We start from the raw sequence: 17,955 nt of genomic DNA, 5'->3' as shown, positions 1-17,955 counted from the left end.
TTTTCTTGAGTCCGTGCTTCTCGGGTCGGAGGGTGCTAAGCCGCTCCCTTTCTCACCTCTGTAACCATGGAGTCAAGCCAGGTTGCATTCCGCCCTACGCGAGAGATATGATTCGGTGTGGAGTACAAGGTTTTCCTGCGTTAAAAAAGGTGGGAGACGCAACGGCGGGCCATGGGCTTTCCCCGGAAAAGACGGCGAAAGGTCCCAATGAACTGTTGCCTCCCAAGGTAAGACAGTTGGGATGGTCACCTCAACATCCCTTAGTTTTTCCCTCCCCAATGACCTTGTCTTCTTGCTCCTTTTCCCGTCCCAGGCGCGGCTGAATTGGAAGATTCTCCCGCCTTCTATTTCTTTACGGGGATACCTGGCTAATCTCATACGTTCTGGGGAGAGATGCGACGATTCCCTGGATGCCCGTCGTCTTTCCGCTTGGTATTAACCTCTGCAATCAACTATCGCTTGTGTCGGGTACACTACCGCTTTTGCGGCCTTCTTTTGCACGGCTGATCGGCAGATCCGCCCCTGCTTTCTTCTTTCTTAAGATTTCTTTAATATATAACAAGATACTTTCCAATCTAGCTATTCGGCGGGCAACGATGCCGATCCGCGAAAAGATGAAACGGGTCTTCTCCCGAACAACCTCCGGCTCCTCCAACTCCAACTCCCCGTCTTCGTGTCCCCATCCTTCCAAACCCAAGGCTACAACTGTAGTTCTGGCGGGAGTCAAGACGGTCAAAGTGAAGCCGAGGGTAGGAAAGGACGGGAATCCCATTATCGAGCTATACAAGCCCCACGAGGTACCGCGCTCAAAGTACCGTGGCCCTTTCGATGAGGAGCATTTGAAAAGGCTGGCTGCGTATTCGATTCCCGCCGCCATGTCGGACAGGCCCAGGTCAATGGTGTCAGAGCTGTCGCCCATGGGTACCTGGGCACCGCCTTCAAGACGGAACAGTCTGGCTAGCCATGAGGCGGCGGCGAAGAAGATGATTGAAGGACTGACTCAAGCTTTGGAGAATATGGAACGGGAACATATGACAGAACAACAGATCGAATGATCCGCGCTTATTATAGCTATTGACACCTGGTTATGACGATAGAAGGTGCTCATTTCCCGATGTCGAACTTCTGACGATCACTCTTGTCTCCCCAATGCGACGAATGGTATAGGCTCGAATACCCATCCTTATTACATACCCTAGGCATCAAAGATAGAGAAGGACAGGCCCATCCGAACATGGTGCAAGGGGAATAATAAGACGAAGCAGGGAGGTCAAAGTTGACTCCCCAGCCCTGGAGGCTTTAAACAACGCTTTATATTACGTTCCTGTGATCATTTTCCCAGTTATAAACGCGATTCGGAATTTTTGTTCATTGGGTACATCGGAGTTTCAAGCCTGATAAGGTACATTATGGAGTTTTGGGGGAGGGTATAGATTGGTATGTATATACCTGTGTTCATGAAAGCGAGCATCTCTTGGATTGAATAGACATTTTTTCAGCAATGACAACCAAGTATTTCCATTTGAATTTTATTGGATATTATAAAGACTACTTTGTGCAAATAACTATCCACGAGGAACAGAATACGAACCGTCTGGCTCCAGCATTCCTGTACCCTTCACGACCAGGAGACTTCCTCCAAACACACATTGAGAATGCGTTCCACCAGTTGTTCCATTCCGGTGATATTGCCCTGAGAATCATCAAACAGTTATTCGTACGTGTTTGAGCGTGGATGGAATGTTGCAAGTCTATGTTTGAAGCGCTGGTCCCTTCATGACCCGTTATACCGATGAAGATTAACCTGCCCTGAAAGAATTGAATTGCAGCACAGGCAATATTTACTTGCATGCTCTCAGAATCCACTGTTGGCTAACTCGAATCTTCCCAGAAGCTTCGCGCATCGTAGGCATAGGGAAAACACAGGGTCATATTTAATCTGTAAAGGCTGCTAACATCATACATGAACCGCTAGATTTGCACTTGAAGAACCTCAGAACTGACTAGCTAGTCGACGGAAGGGAGACTGTTCAAGCCGCATAACTACTCACTCGTAGTGAAAAATCGACCCTAAAATCAAAGTGAAGATGAGAATCACTGGGAAATATGGCACATATACATCGGAAATAGTTTCGGGGTGGAACACGTAGAAAAGGGAAACACAAGGCTTTGCTGCCAGGAAGCTACCACGTATATAGTCAACAGTGGATTATATAGGAAATTATCACACTTCAACGACCTCGACGTGTCACTCTACCCCCTGCAGTTTTCTTCTTCGCTGATTTTTCTTCCACTTCCTTCGGTCTTGACTTTGGTGGCCTGCCCCTCCCGGCTTTTGGGACGACGGGGGACAGCGAAATTTTAGATCTGGAGCTTCTTCGAGCCTGGGGAGGCGGTGTAGACGACTTCTCGACGCCGCTCATATCAGCGTCTTCGTCGGGCTCCTCGTCTGATGGCGGTGTTCCCTTATCGCTATTGTTGGAGGAAAGCTCGGACAGCTGCTCTTCATCATCTGAATCGGGAGAGTCATGGTTATTTTCCACCTTTTCCTTCCGACCATGGCTTGTATTCCATTTTTCCATCTCCTTATCAGCCTCATCACTATCTTCTTCGGCGTAATTGATATCCGTCTTCGTTAATCCGCGACCACTTCGTCGTCGAGCAGCAGAAGAAGAGGAACCGGAATATTTCTTGCGAGTCTCTCCGCCGTCACTCTCCCAATCATCTTCATCTGCTTTTCTCCGTTTGGTAGGCTTAGTTCCGGCTGTTCCAGAAGATGACTTTCTCCGGCTACTTTTCTCCCTGCGTGGCTTCTTAGCAGATCCCATTGCTTCGTCGCGGCTTTTGTCGCCATGTCCTAGCTCAACTTTCCGTTTTCTGCCTGCGTGCGTTTTAGGCCTCATAAAATCTCGAACTTTCTTATCTAAGCGCTCGTCGACTTCTTGCGGCAGGAAATTTTTCGTGGCGATCTCCTGAGCCTCGCGATGGCTGCTGAGTGTAGTAAATAAAGAACCGGGAAGTCTCATCTTGCCTGGATATGTCTGTAGGATATTTGCAGCTCCACTTCCGCTGCTGCCGCCAATCTTGTGCTGTTGGGAATATACCTCTGCAAAGCGGCGTATTGTGGCTTGTGAAAGATCGGACAACGTATGAAGTCTGGTGGATATCACATCCGACTCAGTCTCCGATATTGCATCTCGCGTCTGCTTCACGCGTTGGGCAATGTGGAAAATTAAAGAAAGATTGTTTTCGTTTGCAACTGCAGTAAGGTAAAATAGGATATAGCGCGTGAAATCGAGTAAGTCCTTAGCTTTAGTCGACTCATCGGAGTCCTCAGGTGGATAATCAGGATGATGGGCAAGGAGAGACAGGAGGCGTGCAAAGAGAGACTCCATTAGTGTCTGCTGTTCTGGAGATTTGCCTTGGACTTGTCGAGAGAAGAATGCAGTGCGGGACCGGAGCCAGGTCAAGGTGCTATCATACAAGCTGGTAACTGGCTCAAACGCTAGTAAAAATGTGATAGCATACCAACGAGGAGAAAGATGCGGTGGTTGCACCAGTTTCTTTTTCAGCTGGGATATAAATTCAGATCTCACTTCTAACAGGGGATCCATGGCAACTAGGGCAAGCGAGTTAAAATGGGCGGCAGTAAGCATCCGATCGCACAGGGGGCGAGCTGCGCATAATTTAAGAACGGATTTCGCAGCCAGAAGGCGAAGCCTTGACTTCTGAGACGCAGGGGTATCTCTCGCTTTAGAGAGCTCACCCCAGTTCGCAATGAGGGTGTTGAGAATAGTATATACAGGTTGGGCATATTCCCGAAAGTGGCTTTCATCTTCTTCGGAGATTTCTTTTGACCGGATCCGGTTCACAAGGATTTTGAGCGCCCATTCTTTCGCTGAGGTCTCTTCATCCATAGTGGCAGACCATGCATATTCCGAATCCGGTTCAGGATTAAGGTTAGCGAGCAGGATCTGCTTGGTCGCAATATCGAGGACCGTATCCCCTTCTTCATCAACTTCTCGTGGGACAAGGAGGTTTAGCTGTGAGATCGTAGCAAGTTTGGTAAGGAAGTGTTCAGCGCCGTATGAACACCCGTGGATGCTCTTTTTGATCAGATCCCTAGCGTACATCTCCTTCGTCTCCGCAGCGGCCATGAGAATCGTAACCGCATTTTTAGCCGCGTGAGGATATGAGCTGTATAACGCATAGTTTGACAGTGCAGCTAAGAACTTTCGTTCCTTTGGTAGCTTATTCGGGAGTTTCTTCGCAAACCCCGCACAAGCTTTTAGGATCTCCTCCACACCTGGGTCGTCTGGGAGGTTAGCTGTAGGAGCATGGGATTCTAAATCTTTGCACATTTCCTGTACATGTGCTTCAAGCACCTCCGGATTATGTGACGAAATCTCTCGTAACATCTCGTGTGCTATATTTCCCAATCCCAACTCGTCAGTTCTCGATATTTTCATCGTGGCGGGTACATGGCTTCGGTTGAAGATCAAGGAGCTACTCCGATAGACCAACGGAAGAAGGTTTCCAAGCATGGATGAAGTGGCCGAGGTGTTTGATTGGATACGACTTGTTAGCTCTCTAATGGCTTTGGTCACAGTTCGGTAGTCCGATGTAGCAGCCATGGCAAAACGTATAAGCTGATAACTGCGGCGATCATGCATTTTTGCAAATTTCCACAGGTCGGCCGATACAAGCGAGGAGTCAGGGAAAGTCTTCGATAAAGAATCAATAACCTTCGTCAACCTGGTCTTGATCGCATCTTCGTTGCTATCCATCACGCCTCCCTACGTAGAGTTGATGAGCACTGATCAACGTCGGTTAAGAAAAGGGTAAAGCTCACATTATATTCCTCGCAGGCTTGTAGATAGAAGCTCACAAAGGTCCTCATATTCAATTGTCGACCTTGAAGAGCAAAGAGTATTGTCTTCGCCTTTTCGTCTAAATTCTTCGCCAAGGTCAAGATTCGGCGGACACGTATGGCCTCTGGGTCAATTTGCTCTTCCTCGGAGGATTTTGCTTTTCGCGACTGGCTTGACTCGGTTTTCGAGCGTTTCATTTTAAGCGGAGGATAGGTCAGGGGAAGTAAGATTTCGAATATGACGTGGTCAAGAAGAACGTGGACTTCATTGATATTGGTGTAATAAGCTTCGAGTATCCTTGACGGAGCGTCTTTGAGGATGGGGACAACCAGCTCATTATTCACCTCAATCTCCCCCGCGGCTACGGCCCACATTGTTCCGAGAATGGTCATAGCATGTTGACGAACGGCATGTTTTCGATCTTTCACTCGTTCGGCCAAAGTGGAGAGAAGGGAGTCCGATTCCGAGAGCCCGCCATCTATACCAAGCTTTCTAATCACGTTGGGGAAGGAGAAAGTTCCAAGAACTTTCACAGCTGCAATCCTAACCTTCTCGTCGGCGTCTACTAGCATCCTTTTAAGCCCTTCCATCAAGTCTTTCTCCTCGTCATCGCTCAAACCCGAGCCACCGGCAGAAGTGAGTAAAATCCGCCCAATCGCAGTAGCCCAGGCAGCACGCACTGATGCGGACTTATCATGTCGTCGGGTTAGGAAGCTTTCGTATGCGGCAGAATGGGCTTGCGAAAAAGGCCTGGGAGACAAAGGCGTTAATAATGCATTCGAGGAAGTCGAAATTTCAGATCCAGATTCGCTATTCAGTGACGTTGGAGGATATGCAGCTGGATCCATGGACGCAGGCGGAGGCGGTCCTGCCACGCCGATACCAGAAGCTAGATCGCCGATTGTCCGTGTCGCAAGCAATCGAAGGGACATCGACTCCGCAGAAAGCTCTGCTTCCAGCTGGGGTATCACATTTTGCAAAACATCTGGACAAGCACGCCATAATTCCCGTATCAATCGATGTGCCTTGTCTAATTCTTTAACATTTTCTCCCTCCTCGTCGGAATCGCCAAGATCAATATGACGATGGCGCTTTGAGTGTCCATTGGACGTTGATTCCGACGCATCGATGATAACGTTATTGAAATATTGACTAACATAGCTCGTCATCTTTTCAGGGCATGCGTTGCATATGGCCTTTGCCATATTATATGCCGGAGGATAATCCTTCATCAATAAAGTTGCCTGCTTCGTATCAACCACGGCATCTTTTTTAGTTTTGGAATTTCCGGAACCATCCAGAAGTCGTGGATCGACACGAATAAATTGGGCAATAATCGCATCCACCACTTCTGGGGCAAGGCTGGATGCTTCATCAATAACGGGCACTAGAAGCCGTATCATGTCGTACTCCACGTTCTTGGCTAAAGGTTCACCAGTGGAAGCCTTCGACGATCCAGAGACGATATCGAAGCAAGACGAGAAGAGCGGGAGGATCAACGTATCAGGCGCATCAAGGTCGGTCAACAAAATGATACTTTTGACCTCGGCTAGCGATGATAGAACGTAGACATGCTGGTCATTATAGGCATTGGACGGATTTGCAAGAGCGGGTATTATAGAAGTGACGATCATGGTGAAAATATCCTATTTTTTTTCCACAAGGCATTCATCAGCTGGGAACGCCTCCTGATAACTTGACCTATGTCGGGAGAAGAGTCCTACTTTCAATTGGTTCGCAGTGAACGGCGCATCCGGCGCGCATAAGCGCAATATGTCCACCACACAGCATGCTGTCCAGGCTCTGACACCTTTATCTCTGTGTCCGAGAAGATGTCCGCTCGCCAGCTCCTGTGAGACCTTTGTCAACGAATCCCTATCCGTATCTTCCTGGTCGAGCTCCCGCAGCTCAGCAGCGAGAGATTCCAGTCGCCGAAGCAAATCCGCCACGAGAATCTGTCTGCCTGCCCGCCATGAGATCGGCTCGTTGAAGCGGAGTCGACGAAGACCGGTCTGTTCCTCCTCCGCTGCCTCCGTTGCGGATGAATGCGCTTGCCGATTGCGCGACGGCATCTTTAATTCGCAGCCCTACCCTTGCTCAATCGCAGCATCCACCACGGGGCCAATTCCAAAACCGCGTTGCCCTTTAGGATTCAGCGTGTTGAAGCTGAGTGCCATCCACTGAACGTGCGTATGCGTTGAGAAAAGCTGGCGGATTGACTCGAGCTCTGACAGGTGGGCCTGCAGCCTGGAGTTTCAAGCGTTATGTGACGGAGCAAAAACCGTCAAGGAAGCCTCACAACGGCCTGCGAATCTGTTATTTTCTCGACTGAAGCGCGACCTGGCGCTGAGCTAATCTCCCCTCACGCGTCGCAGCGTGGCCAAGGTATCCACTTTCTGCCGTATCGGGCTTAGCTGCCCATACTGTCACGTGGAGATACACGAGCTTGATTACATAACACAGATATCCTCTTCAGACGATCAGCGAAACCAGGAAAAAGGGGAACTTCAGTGTTATGCTGCAATGCATGTGAAATGCGATATATTATGAACTATGTATGCTATTACTTCGTTCTATAACTTTGGGCTGAACCGACTCATCGCCCTGATTTTATTCCCGTACACGTAAAACAGCATCGGCACCGGAATCATGGCCACGGTCAAAAACCCCAAAAGACTGCCTGCCCACCGGACACCTAGCTTATGGAACATCTGCGCCGCAAACAGCGGGAACGCGGCGCCGAACCCGCTCCGAACAAGCGTGTTGGCCGCAAACGCAGAATTCGTGAACATCATATATATATCCGTAAGATAATTGAGCCCCTGTAAGAAGATAACGATTATTCCGAAGCCAGTGGGTATCCCAGAAATTACTTGCGGAACCCAGGAAATTGTAGGAGAGGAGGTCCATGAGAACCAGAAGAGGCCTGCAGGAAGAATAAAGGCGGCCGCGATCATTGGCGGGAGACGCTCTTCGGGCACAACGGATCCTGCTTCTCGCATCTTACGCGCGAAGCGTGTTCTCGTGAAGTATACGACAAACATACAGCCAGCGAGGATCCCAATGAAGAGTCCTATGAACGGTAGCGCAGCGACGCCAGGGTGTTTCCAGCCACGAACTTCTTGGAACGAGATTGGGTAGGCGAAGAAGAAGAGGTAAAGGATTCCATATGTGATCGCAAGATAGAGAGTGATTAGCAGCAGGATGGGTTCCAGTACGAGCATTTTCAACGGACGACTAAAGTATTTTGAAAAGATGTCTTGCATCGTGGGGCGGGCGTCATCGAGGGCCGTGCGAAGGGCCGGGTTGCCAGTCTCCTTTCGAAGACGAGCAGCGCGGCGCTGCAATAACAATGGGCCGAAGGTTTCAGGTATCGTGAGCACACAAATGCAGCCTATGACGGCTTTTAAGATGAGCGTGATCCAGGCGGTCCAGCGCCATCCAAGGTGCGAATGAACAATAAACCCGCCAACAATAGGTCCTGCTATCGGTCCAATAAACGTAGACGAGGCAAATGTAGCGCCAGCTATTCCTCGACTAACGGGATCCCATAGATCCACGAGAACTCCGCCCACAATCGCCATGGCTGCAGAGCCAAACATTCCAATAAAAAACCGGCATATCAATATCGTCTCTATATTCTGAGCAACAGCTACAGGAATCTGGAATATTGCAGAGATAATAAACCCAACAAAAAGAGGTCTTGGGCGACCGTACAGTTCAGAGAGCGGCCCGAATACCAGCGGGCCAAGTGCGAATCCCTTTCAAAGCATGTTAGCGGTAAATTGATATCCTAGCTGGAGATGCCAGTCCACAAGACTCACCAAAACAACAAAGCTTGTTGCCAATGTGGTTACTTCTGTCGAAACGCCATAAACCTTCGCTGTGACAGCAGTTGCCTGACTGAACACACTGCTGGAAAACGTGATGCAAAACGTCATTGCCGACATCATCATGGTTATGTACCATTTCTTCGCGAGGCCCCAATTCATGGGGTTCTCCGGGTCTGATGGTCCGTCCCAGTCCACCAGATTTGAGTCTACATGTTGAACGGCCGCCTGTAGATTTTCAGACTGAGAGCCGCCCGGCCCCTTCTCGAGATCTGTGTTGTATTGAATGTTTTTGGGACTTTTCAATGACGGAAGTTTCTGCGGAATTCCGCCTTCAGTTTCGGTGGCATCACTGCCTATACTATCGTCTGAAGTTGCGCTGCGAGGAGTACGGCCGGAGACGTGTTGAAGTGGCGTTGTAGAACCAGATTCAAACGGCGGCTCCGATGGTGGATGCTTCTCAGCATCCATCCTGACATATGCTTTGACAGAGAAGGTTTAACAGGCATACAGAAAAGCTTGACTCGCCGAGCGTCTTGGAGTTCCAACGGCGTTGAAGAGGGAAACGTGGCCTACGTCAAAATTCGTAGCCCTAATACAATTGAGCAATCGTGATAATCGGCATGATGGAGTTAAATAAGTCCCAAAAAGATAGCAGAAAGAAGAGAAAGCAATCGCAGCACTTTCACAACGATAAATAATTATCTGAAAGGCCGGGACAAAATGTACTAAAGCCGAATCCAAAACGGCATGATATAATTGAGATCACTAACCAATAATGACATCGATCATTATCTGGTAGAGCCAATAGCAGAGCTATTGCTATTTTTTTAAAACGAGCTGATTGATAATAGCCTTGGGCGAACAATCGCTTCAACCCCATTATTGCTTCATCAAGCCGAGGTTACCACTGGGCATCGTGGTTCGACACCTGCCCAGACGCCTCACGAGCGCTAAGCGGATGGAACGGCACCGGGCCATGCCAGCAGGAATACGCATCGATTGGTGACAAGGGCCGCAGGAAAGTGGTGTCACGAGTGATGGAATCAAAGCATAACGTTATGGGCTTCGGCATCCTTGTTAGCAGACGAATCGACGGCTGGAATCAAGCTTCTTGCTTGGCCCCCGGCAAATGCGGAGTGCGGAGTGGGTGCAAACAAAGCAAACTAGTTAATAAACGCCTTGCCCACTGTTAGCCACGAACATTTGGATCTGCATGGCTGCGGCACGTTTTTTCTGAGAGAGCAGTATGCTTGATGCTGATCACTCTTGCAATCTGCCACTCTCGCCAACCTTAATCCCCTCATCCGATCATCCACGTCGAATCAGTGTGGCCAACCAGAGAGATATAGTGTCTTGTCAGGCGCCTAACAAAGCAGTTGGGGCCTGGGAGACAGATGACGAGTGGTGTGCTTCTTTCAAGCTGAAAATTTGAAGAAAAAGGATCTCCTTCCATAGTTATTATAGTATTTACGCCCTCGAACGGCCATCGGCTGGGGTAAAACTGGAACACGCGTTCTCCCATCCACTTTAGTAGAGGATTTTGATGGTCCCATTCCCATCAACCCTGGATTCCTTCCACGTAGGGTTTTCGAAATTCTATGTAGCGAAGTGTTTAGCTGAGATCGAAAAGATCTATTCACTACAGGGACGCTGCAAATAGGTTAATGGTTGGAACCATTCAAATTGATTATAGGCCGGGGATGATAATGTAGAGTAACAGCGATAATTCCAGTGAAGAAAGAACAAATAACGCAAGGATCCTTTCCTCCTAGCCGTGGACTAAAATCCTTTTATGCCCAACCACCCATATGGCGCCTGAAATCAAATTTATAGCCGCGCAATATGCCACGCTGTAACCAGAGAACACCGTGCTATGCAGACAGCGCATTATGACAGGATCATCGTAGAAAAACATGATAATACATGGTATATTGCAACATGGGATAACCCCATCAAGATGAAGCGGCACCGCTGCTATCGCTTGCTTCGTTGGATTTTAGTTCTTGGATTCTTTGTACAGCTTTCATCACCTCGTTGTTGGCAATATGAGCCCACCTTGCCTTGCTCTCCGCATCCATGGGGTCTCCAGACTCTTTGGATGCGGCAAATTCGTACAACATGCGAGATATCCGCTTGTTTATTTCAGTATATTCTTCTTTCGTGACGAGGTGCTTGCGATAATGGGGCTTCAAAGCGGCCCGGACGATCTTTTGCAGATCGGACTTAACATGGAGTGAAAGTTCGGAGCGTGTGGGAGAGGACTCTATCGACCGAAGGCGTGATGGTGACGAGGAATCATTGTTGTCTCTTCTTGGTTGGAGCCGTCTCAGCTGACGGGAAAGGCGAGTTTGATCTACCCCAGCAGCATCGCGTGCTGGAGAGCATGAGGGAGAAAATTCAGGTGAGGAAAGCGCTGCGTCAGACGTAGATGAGATAGGAGTAGTTGGACCGTTGGTAAGTTGAGGACTGGTGTAGGATGATGGATGAGGGGAGGAGCGGTTCGAAGAAGTTGGTGATAACGCAGGAGACGATGGCCCAGGTGAGGTTGAGTCCACACACTGGCAGGGGACGTTTGCGTTAGGAAGCGTGCCATTAATGCGGTGAGGGCCGGATGAATCCTCGACTTCTTTCAAAAGTGATTGCAAAAATGTTGGCCCAGACTCTGCAGACGGACTTCCAGCAGAGTTGACAGGCCTTGCCGCTCTGGAAGATTCTCCACGCTCTAAGAGCTCTGCTAATTCCTCTGGTCTTCGGGTCCGAGGTCGTTTTAATCTGCGCTCGGGTTGGGGTTGTTCGGGTTCGGCGGGAGAAGCGGTGGGGGATTTCCGCTTTCGCCGGTTGGAGTTAGGAACTTCTTGGATTTCTCGTGCTCTTTCAAATGCGTTCCATGCTCTGATTTCATCAATTGACTCAGGCTCAGGAGTTTCCACCCGTTGCCTTGGTCTGGATGGCCACCCTCGACCTATTTCAAGCAAATCTGAAGCATTTGTTCTAAAACGAGTAGTTGTGGGAGTCCGCCCAGGCTGCCTGAATCGTCTTTCCCAAGTGCGAAATTCTCTTCTGTTGGCTGCTTCACGCCGACGCTGCTGAATAATTCGGTCCGCAGCTTGTTCGTCGTCAAAGGGAAAGTCCAGATCAAGATTAAGATGATCCCACACCGACTGCCAGACTCTCGCCCAGTGCAGGGCTTGAATCTGGTTGCGAGTGCGGGTTCTTCTCACATCGGCGCGTGTACGGCGTGAAGATCGGTTGCGAGGCCGAGAGGGCTCAGACTGAAGTGGCCGGTGGCCTTCACAGTGGCAACAGAACCAGGGGCCAGATGGAACGGAGTCCAGGCCGACGCAATACGTATGGGACGCTGTATCGCATCCATCGCACAGCAGTAACAAATCTTCATTATCGTCGTCCCCGCATATCGGACACGGCTGGGAGTCTGAATCTTCGACAAGATCGTCAATGATCAACGTCGGGTCAATCTCCGCCACCTGCACTCGGTCTTCGACCGCATATGATGAGATGACAGAGCCTATGAGAAGCGCAGTTAGCATATCGGGGTATTCAAGGGGAACTGCGATTATCCTTTTAGAGGGTGGTAGCCTCACCTCCAAGGTGCTCAGCGAGCTCGACAACGTTGAATTTTTGTCTGCAGATTGGACAGCTGTTTGCTCTCTCTACCCAGGGCTTCAAACATTCATTATGAAGGTTGTGGCCACAGGGGATCAAGTGGGCAATATATTGGGATTCTCGGTCGGGGGTCTGGGACAAGAGAGCGGTGACATCTTCAGCAATACCATCACCGCTGGTAGGTCTTGGCAGCGAATCGACGGCGAGAGTGGGATCGCTGGCGCCTTCGCCAAGGTCTCCTAAGCACACAATGCAGGTATCGGACATTGTTGATGCGATGAGTGTCAAGATTACACGATAGAAGATTCTTTGGCGGCATGAAGATCTAATTAAGAAAATGAGGACGGATGTAGAGTGAAGTAGAGAAATAACCTTGGAGTTGTGGGGGACGTGGATCGCCTTTTGAACCTGAGCTAATCCGCGACGCTAGGCGCGAAACGGAATAGACACGGATAACGTGACAGCAAATGGTGACAGCATTAGCTCAGCTGGGATCAGCCTATCAAACCACGAGAACAGGCCTGCAAAGCCGATTTCAGGTTGGAGAGGATAACGCCGATTCGCCAGTGTGATTGGCGCTCTACAAATAGGCTTCTGGCCCCGTTGAAACATGTTGCATGGCTGCGCATACTGGGGAGGGGAGGGGGAGACGGTGGGGAGAAAACAGCAGCGCCCGGCCTCGCAGAAATACCAGCCCGGAATCCACAAAAAGGGGGCTGTTGGGTGGCTATTTCTCGTCTGCAGGTCGTCGGAAATCCGGGCCTGGGTTTGCTTGACGGATGACTCAACCAGACGTTGCAGGAAACTCTTCGACCATCAAGAAATTTCGGTGCGAACGCGGTTTCTGTCCTACCTACCGGCTGCTTGATGTCCGGTCCAATAAACGGAGAAAATGTGTACGAAATACTGAAGGCTGCAAGTGCAATCGCGGAACGGGGATGGGGTGCTCATAAGGTAATGGTATTTCTGTTGTCTAATCGGCGAGCCTCAGCCGCAAGAGGTTTGCTCGAGCTATCGACAATGCCCCATCATTCATTATTCAATGCGACAATTCAAACAAGACATAAGAAGACAGTAACGCCATATCCCCATTTAGACTTCCGCAATTTCACGAAGACGACGGATGGTTGATCGTGTGGCAACGGCAGCAGGGGTTCTGCGGTAAAAGGAAGGAGTATCAGCACGGCTCCTCGATTCACTCCGACGGTTTTTGTGTAAAGCGCCAAATTTTCCAAAATGTTCTAAGGTTGAAGTTCAATCATCTGATGGGATATAACTTACGCGACAGTCCAGGCACCTCCCGCGATAGTCTTCTTGCAGGAACGGCACTCCCAGATTCCAACGGCCTTTCTCTTAACGGTGTTCTTGCCGCAGAATGTGCAGATGTATCTGGCGTGTTGCGAGATTTCCATCTTCTTCACCTGCTTACGCAGGGAGGCACCATATCTATGGAGCAAAAATCAACCAGGTCAGTGATCCCAATTCAATTCCAAATTTTCCCTCATTTTATCATTCACTGCACAAGCGTCGGAGGAGTCTTCGCGGGTTTGGAGGTGTGCAAATCGAATCATACCTGGTACCATATTTACCGGTAACGCCGACCTCTGTAAATCATCGAATTAGCCACCATGCGCTTCCCGGAGATGTAAGGGCGTGAACATACTCTTTGTGCGCTTCGTCATTTTGTCGCGCTTTCGATGATTATCTTGCGGTCGAGGTGTGAGGGAGGTGCAGTTCGACAAATTTCCAGACGTGGTGCGGCCTCGCTTAGTGGGTTGATGTGAGTCTTGGCGCCATCGGTGATTTATTCTTCCGAGCTACGATCAACATGGATCCTCACGTGATTCATATCCCTGCGCCATCCTGATATCATTGATGGTGATACTGCCGGTGTCTTGAGTAGGACGACCGTGAAGCAGCAATGAAGCTCCTTTAGGACCTCGTAAACATTTGACTTTCCTGGTTTACGTGATATACGGTCCCGAATTGCATTCCTTTTGAGGTTTCATTTTCCCACAAGTCCGAATTGCCTCTTCGATTTACATACATCTCTCTGATAATAACTAATTGAGCACGATGGCATCATCCAGGAGCCTTGATATTATCGTCCTAGGAGCTACTGGATACACTGGGAAGTGCTGTGCGGAGTACATCGCTCAAAATCTTCCAACAACCTTAAAATGGGGGATCGCAGGAAGATCAGCCCAGAAGCTCGAGGCACTGGCATCGGAGCTTAAAAGAGATGGGCCTGATCGCAAGGACCCAGGCAAGTATAAGAGATTTCTATCTGATGTTCTCGGCCTGACATACGAAGTCCAACGGTTTCTGATACCCAATGCTTGTGGCACTGACCTCTTTCCCGAATTTAGAAATACTTCCGGTCCAACTCAACGACGATGAGCTGGGGTCCCTTGTACGGAAGACAAAAGTCTTGATCAATTGTGTAGGGCCGTATCATAAATACTCAACTCCGGTAGTCAAGGCCTGCGCAAATAATGGTACACATTATCTTGATGTGTAAGGGAACCCCCCCTTCATCTCTCCCATGCCTTCGTTATGTCTAACTATTTCGCCCATCAATCAGGACTGGAGAGATCCCATGGGTCCAGGAGATGATTGACAAATACGATGAAACTGCCAAACGGACCGGTGCGATTGTCAGTAACGCCTCGATCTTTTATATGATATTAGGGGCCTCTATTGACTTTATCATGTTAGATGATACCCACAGATGGTTTTGAGAGCGCACCGTCTGACCTGGTAACCTGGTCAATGGCGAAATCGATAAATGCCCAATTTGGTGTTAAGGTGAAGGAAGTAATTCTGTCTCTCTATGAGCTAAAGTAAGCAAGTTGACCTTTCTGGATCGGAAAGGACAATATCTAACCTCCGTTTGTCCTCTTTAGAGGTGCAGGTATTAGCGGTGGAACCGCAGCGTCTATTCTCGCCGCATTTGAAAACCTGACATTCAAAGAGTTCCGCGCTATGAACGATCCGTACCGTTTGTCAGTTTCTAGGCCGTCCACTGTTCCATCAACACCGCTCCTTCGAAGACTTTTCGGTGTCCATTATGTGAGGGACATTGGAACAGTAACAACTACTTTACCAGCTTCGTGTGACAGTGCCATTGTACACCGGAGTAGCTCCCTCATGCCAGATTTATACGACCAAAACTTTCATTTCCAGGAATTTGGCAAGGCCCGTAATGTCTTCATGGGCCTAGTAGTCCATTTCTGCATCATATTAGCTGCGATATGTCTGATGATTCCGCCTATTCGGTTGCTGGTGAAGAGATTTCTTCCAGACCCGGGCCAGGGTCCCGCAAAGGAGGATACTGTCGGGGATTATGTGGAATATCGCGGTGTGGCGACGGCTGAGCATGCCGAACCCGGAAAGAAACCTATCCGGGTTTTGGGCAGACTTGCATACCAGGGTCCTGCTTACCCCATGACTGGAATGCTCATAGCGGAGGCTGCTATGGTTTTGATAACTAGTGAAAGAGTTGGGAAGGACCTGAAGGGAGGCTACTTAACACCGGCCATCCTAGGCGACGAATATGTCGCTAGGTTGGAGAAATGTGGAGTCAGCATTGAAACGAAAGTCTTGGAAGATTGAATTGAGCCTTTGATCAATCATGAATATATTGGTCTAAGCAGAGAAAAATGGACGAAAGATAGCCACTCCCACACCCTTTGCTGCCAACTTTGGATGGATAGGATACGTGTATGTTCAACCCAAGCGCGTCATAATTGTGTCGTCATCATAAATAATGAAACAAAACTTAAATATCAAACCAGTATTGTGTCCTCTTCTGGATTATATCTTACTCTGTGCCCCAAAGACAACACCCTCCATCCACTTTGCGATAATGGCATTGCACTCCTCAGGCTTTTGCCACAGAACCCAATGCGTACCGTCAACCTCGGCCTGTGTTAGATCCCGGATATACTTTGACATATTCTGTGATAGTTCCGGGCGGAGGGCCGCGTCGTTTGTGGCTCTGATGAAAAGGACCGGAATGTCGAGTTTGCGCCCGATGAGCTCAAGGTCCTCTTTATAATTCTGTTCGCGGGTGCGATACCAGTTCACTAAGTACCAGTGTTAGGATACCTGTTCCTGTCTTCGGCATAAGCATTGGAAGCAATTTAAACTCACGTGGGCCGTGCATTCCACTCCGAGAGTATTCATCGACGTAGTAATTTAGCTCCTGTTAAAACGGTTAATATAATGTTGATGAAATGGCTGTCAAAGGGATATTGGTATACCTCTTCGCTCATAACTCGCGAGGGTTGTAGCTCATGCAACTTGTCCAACAGTGCCCCTTTTGTGACGTCAAACCCGAATTCTCCCTTTGGAGTCCTCCCTCCGAATAATGCGATCAGGAATTGACGGATGTCCCTCTTGTCTTTGATAACTTTCTCGAGTTCTCCACTCACAAACTGGAGTTGATAACCGAAAAACGGAATGCGAGTTGCTACTAGCTTGTCCAGGGGAACAAACTCCCGGTGAGGAGGGCCGTACGGGGTACATACGGAAAAGATGTGTGTGACGAAACCCGGGCAATGGAGCGCAATACGATAAACGACAAACCCACCCCTGAAGTAGAGCCGTATTAGAGGCGATGAATCGCTAGTTAGGTTGAACCCCAAATTTCCCAGAACATGGGCGCTGGAGATGCTTCCGGATGAACGAACCAATCATGGCCACCAAGGATGATCTTGGAAGTGCCCAGCTGCCGTGCGAGCTCTTTCATATCAGCTGCACATTGCTTGAATGCGTACCGAGGGGCGGATTCCGATGTGAAATCAGGAGCTTCCTGGAATGCGGTGTTAGTCCTGATATCATTCGAGTTTGAGTAATAACGACATAAAGAGTAAGACACTTACTGTTCTCCCATACCCAAGACAATCAGGGGCAACAACGCGAAGGCCCATATTTAACAGAGCTGGGATCTGGTATCTCCATCCCATTGAAAGATCAGGAAAGCCATGGATCTAGATCCCGGAACGGTCAGGTTTTGAGATCAAATGGGCAGCAAAGAAAGCAATACTCTGCTAGAAGCTTTCTTGACTTCTAGAGTGGTCGATGGATTGAAATAAAGCTATGAGCAGCAGTGACTAGGGTTTCTCTAAGGCGAACGGACCAGAAAAACAGTTGCTCGGTAGTCTCCGTTTGGAGGGACCCCGAGAAGATAGCCTGTATAGTAAACAATTCGTTAGAATAAAAGTCATGAACAACTAATGAATGAAATGTAGCTTGATGATACGTTGGCGAGAGAGGGGTGAAAGCATCATATAATCACATATAAAGAAGATACCTCTCGTATACAGAGGGTTGCTACCTACCGTATCTAGTGCCGTTGACAAAAGTGGAACATTTTTGGATCCGCGGGTCGTTCCAGACGTCTATCTTGTCTGCTGTCATGATGGAGGTTGTATGTTTTGGGGCGGGGGCGAAGCCGTTGTCCAAGTTAAAGGGGACGTCAACTTGTGTGTATACAACAGTGTTCAGCTTCGGATGGAGAAAACTACATTGTGGCAGAACCGCGAGCAAGGCGACCTTATGTATAGCGGGTCTGTTGCTAGGATCCCGGGGTTGCTGCACTGGCGAACGTGTTTTGACGAGTA

At 49.0% G+C, this 17,955-nt stretch overlaps 7 protein-coding genes across 7 annotated transcripts; 2 read left to right on the top strand and 5 right to left on the bottom strand.

Moving 5' to 3' along the window:
- Positions 1–57: 57 nt before the first annotated feature.
- CIMG_09439 (uncharacterized protein) lies at positions 58–1,850 on the top strand. The gene has a single exon (XM_001239817.2). The coding sequence runs from the start codon at positions 411–413 to the stop codon at positions 1,053–1,055; it is 645 nt and encodes a 214-aa protein (XP_001239818.2). The 5' UTR covers positions 58–410; the 3' UTR covers positions 1,056–1,850.
- An 18-nt stretch (positions 1,851–1,868) lies between these two features.
- CIMG_09438 (bimD protein) lies at positions 1,869–7,147 on the bottom strand. Its single transcript, XM_001239816.2, has 3 exons — positions 6,596–7,147; positions 4,853–6,517; positions 1,869–4,796 (listed from the first exon to the last, which is right to left on the bottom strand). The coding sequence occupies exons 1-3, from the start codon at positions 6,941–6,943 to the stop codon at positions 2,232–2,234; spliced, it is 4,578 nt and encodes a 1,525-aa protein (XP_001239817.1). The 5' UTR covers positions 6,944–7,147; the 3' UTR covers positions 1,869–2,231.
- A 297-nt stretch (positions 7,148–7,444) lies between these two features.
- Positions 7,445–9,541, bottom strand: CIMG_09437 (multidrug resistance protein; the record flags this gene model as incomplete). Its single annotated transcript, XM_001239815.2, has 2 exons — positions 8,696–9,541; positions 7,445–8,632 (listed from the first exon to the last, which is right to left on the bottom strand). Exons 1-2 carry the CDS (start codon positions 9,170–9,172, stop codon positions 7,445–7,447), a joined length of 1,665 nt encoding a protein of 554 aa, XP_001239816.1. The 5' UTR covers positions 9,173–9,541.
- Positions 9,542–10,365: 824 nt separating this feature from the next.
- Positions 10,366–12,662, bottom strand: CIMG_09436 (uncharacterized protein). Its single transcript, XM_001239814.2, has 2 exons — positions 12,307–12,662; positions 10,366–12,230 (listed from the first exon to the last, which is right to left on the bottom strand). The coding sequence occupies exons 1-2, from the start codon at positions 12,593–12,595 to the stop codon at positions 10,657–10,659; spliced, it is 1,863 nt and encodes a 620-aa protein (XP_001239815.1). The 5' UTR covers positions 12,596–12,662; the 3' UTR covers positions 10,366–10,656.
- A 605-nt stretch (positions 12,663–13,267) lies between these two features.
- Positions 13,268–14,055, bottom strand: CIMG_09435 (60S ribosomal protein L43). The gene is made up of 4 exons (XM_001239813.2): positions 13,992–14,055; positions 13,902–13,932; positions 13,610–13,774; positions 13,268–13,484 (listed from the first exon to the last, which is right to left on the bottom strand). Exons 1-4 carry the CDS (start codon positions 14,008–14,010, stop codon positions 13,421–13,423), a joined length of 279 nt encoding a protein of 92 aa, XP_001239814.1. The 5' UTR covers positions 14,011–14,055; the 3' UTR covers positions 13,268–13,420.
- A 189-nt stretch (positions 14,056–14,244) lies between these two features.
- CIMG_09434 (saccharopine dehydrogenase) lies at positions 14,245–16,143 on the top strand. Its single transcript, XM_001239812.2, has 5 exons — positions 14,245–14,594; positions 14,698–14,845; positions 14,913–14,985; positions 15,047–15,171; positions 15,235–16,143. Exons 1-5 carry the CDS (start codon positions 14,405–14,407, stop codon positions 15,941–15,943), a joined length of 1,245 nt encoding a protein of 414 aa, XP_001239813.2. The 5' UTR covers positions 14,245–14,404; the 3' UTR covers positions 15,944–16,143.
- A 1-nt stretch (position 16,144) lies between these two features.
- Positions 16,145–17,752, bottom strand: CIMG_09433 (epoxide hydrolase; the record flags this gene model as incomplete). Its single annotated transcript, XM_001239811.2, has 7 exons — positions 16,145–16,416; positions 16,484–16,535; positions 16,594–16,924; positions 17,023–17,144; positions 17,215–17,322; positions 17,472–17,524; positions 17,674–17,752. 7 exons carry the CDS (start codon positions 17,750–17,752, stop codon positions 16,145–16,147), a joined length of 1,017 nt encoding a protein of 338 aa, XP_001239812.2.
- Positions 17,753–17,955: the final 203 nt, after the last annotated feature.

This window comes from Coccidioides immitis (genome assembly GCF_000149335.2).
Source record: "Coccidioides immitis RS genomic scaffold supercont3.5, whole genome shotgun sequence".
Classification (NCBI taxonomy): domain Eukaryota; kingdom Fungi; phylum Ascomycota; class Eurotiomycetes; order Onygenales; family Onygenaceae; genus Coccidioides; species Coccidioides immitis.
Note: the sequence above shows the minus strand (reverse complement) of the source record. Positions and strands in the feature narration are given on the sequence as shown.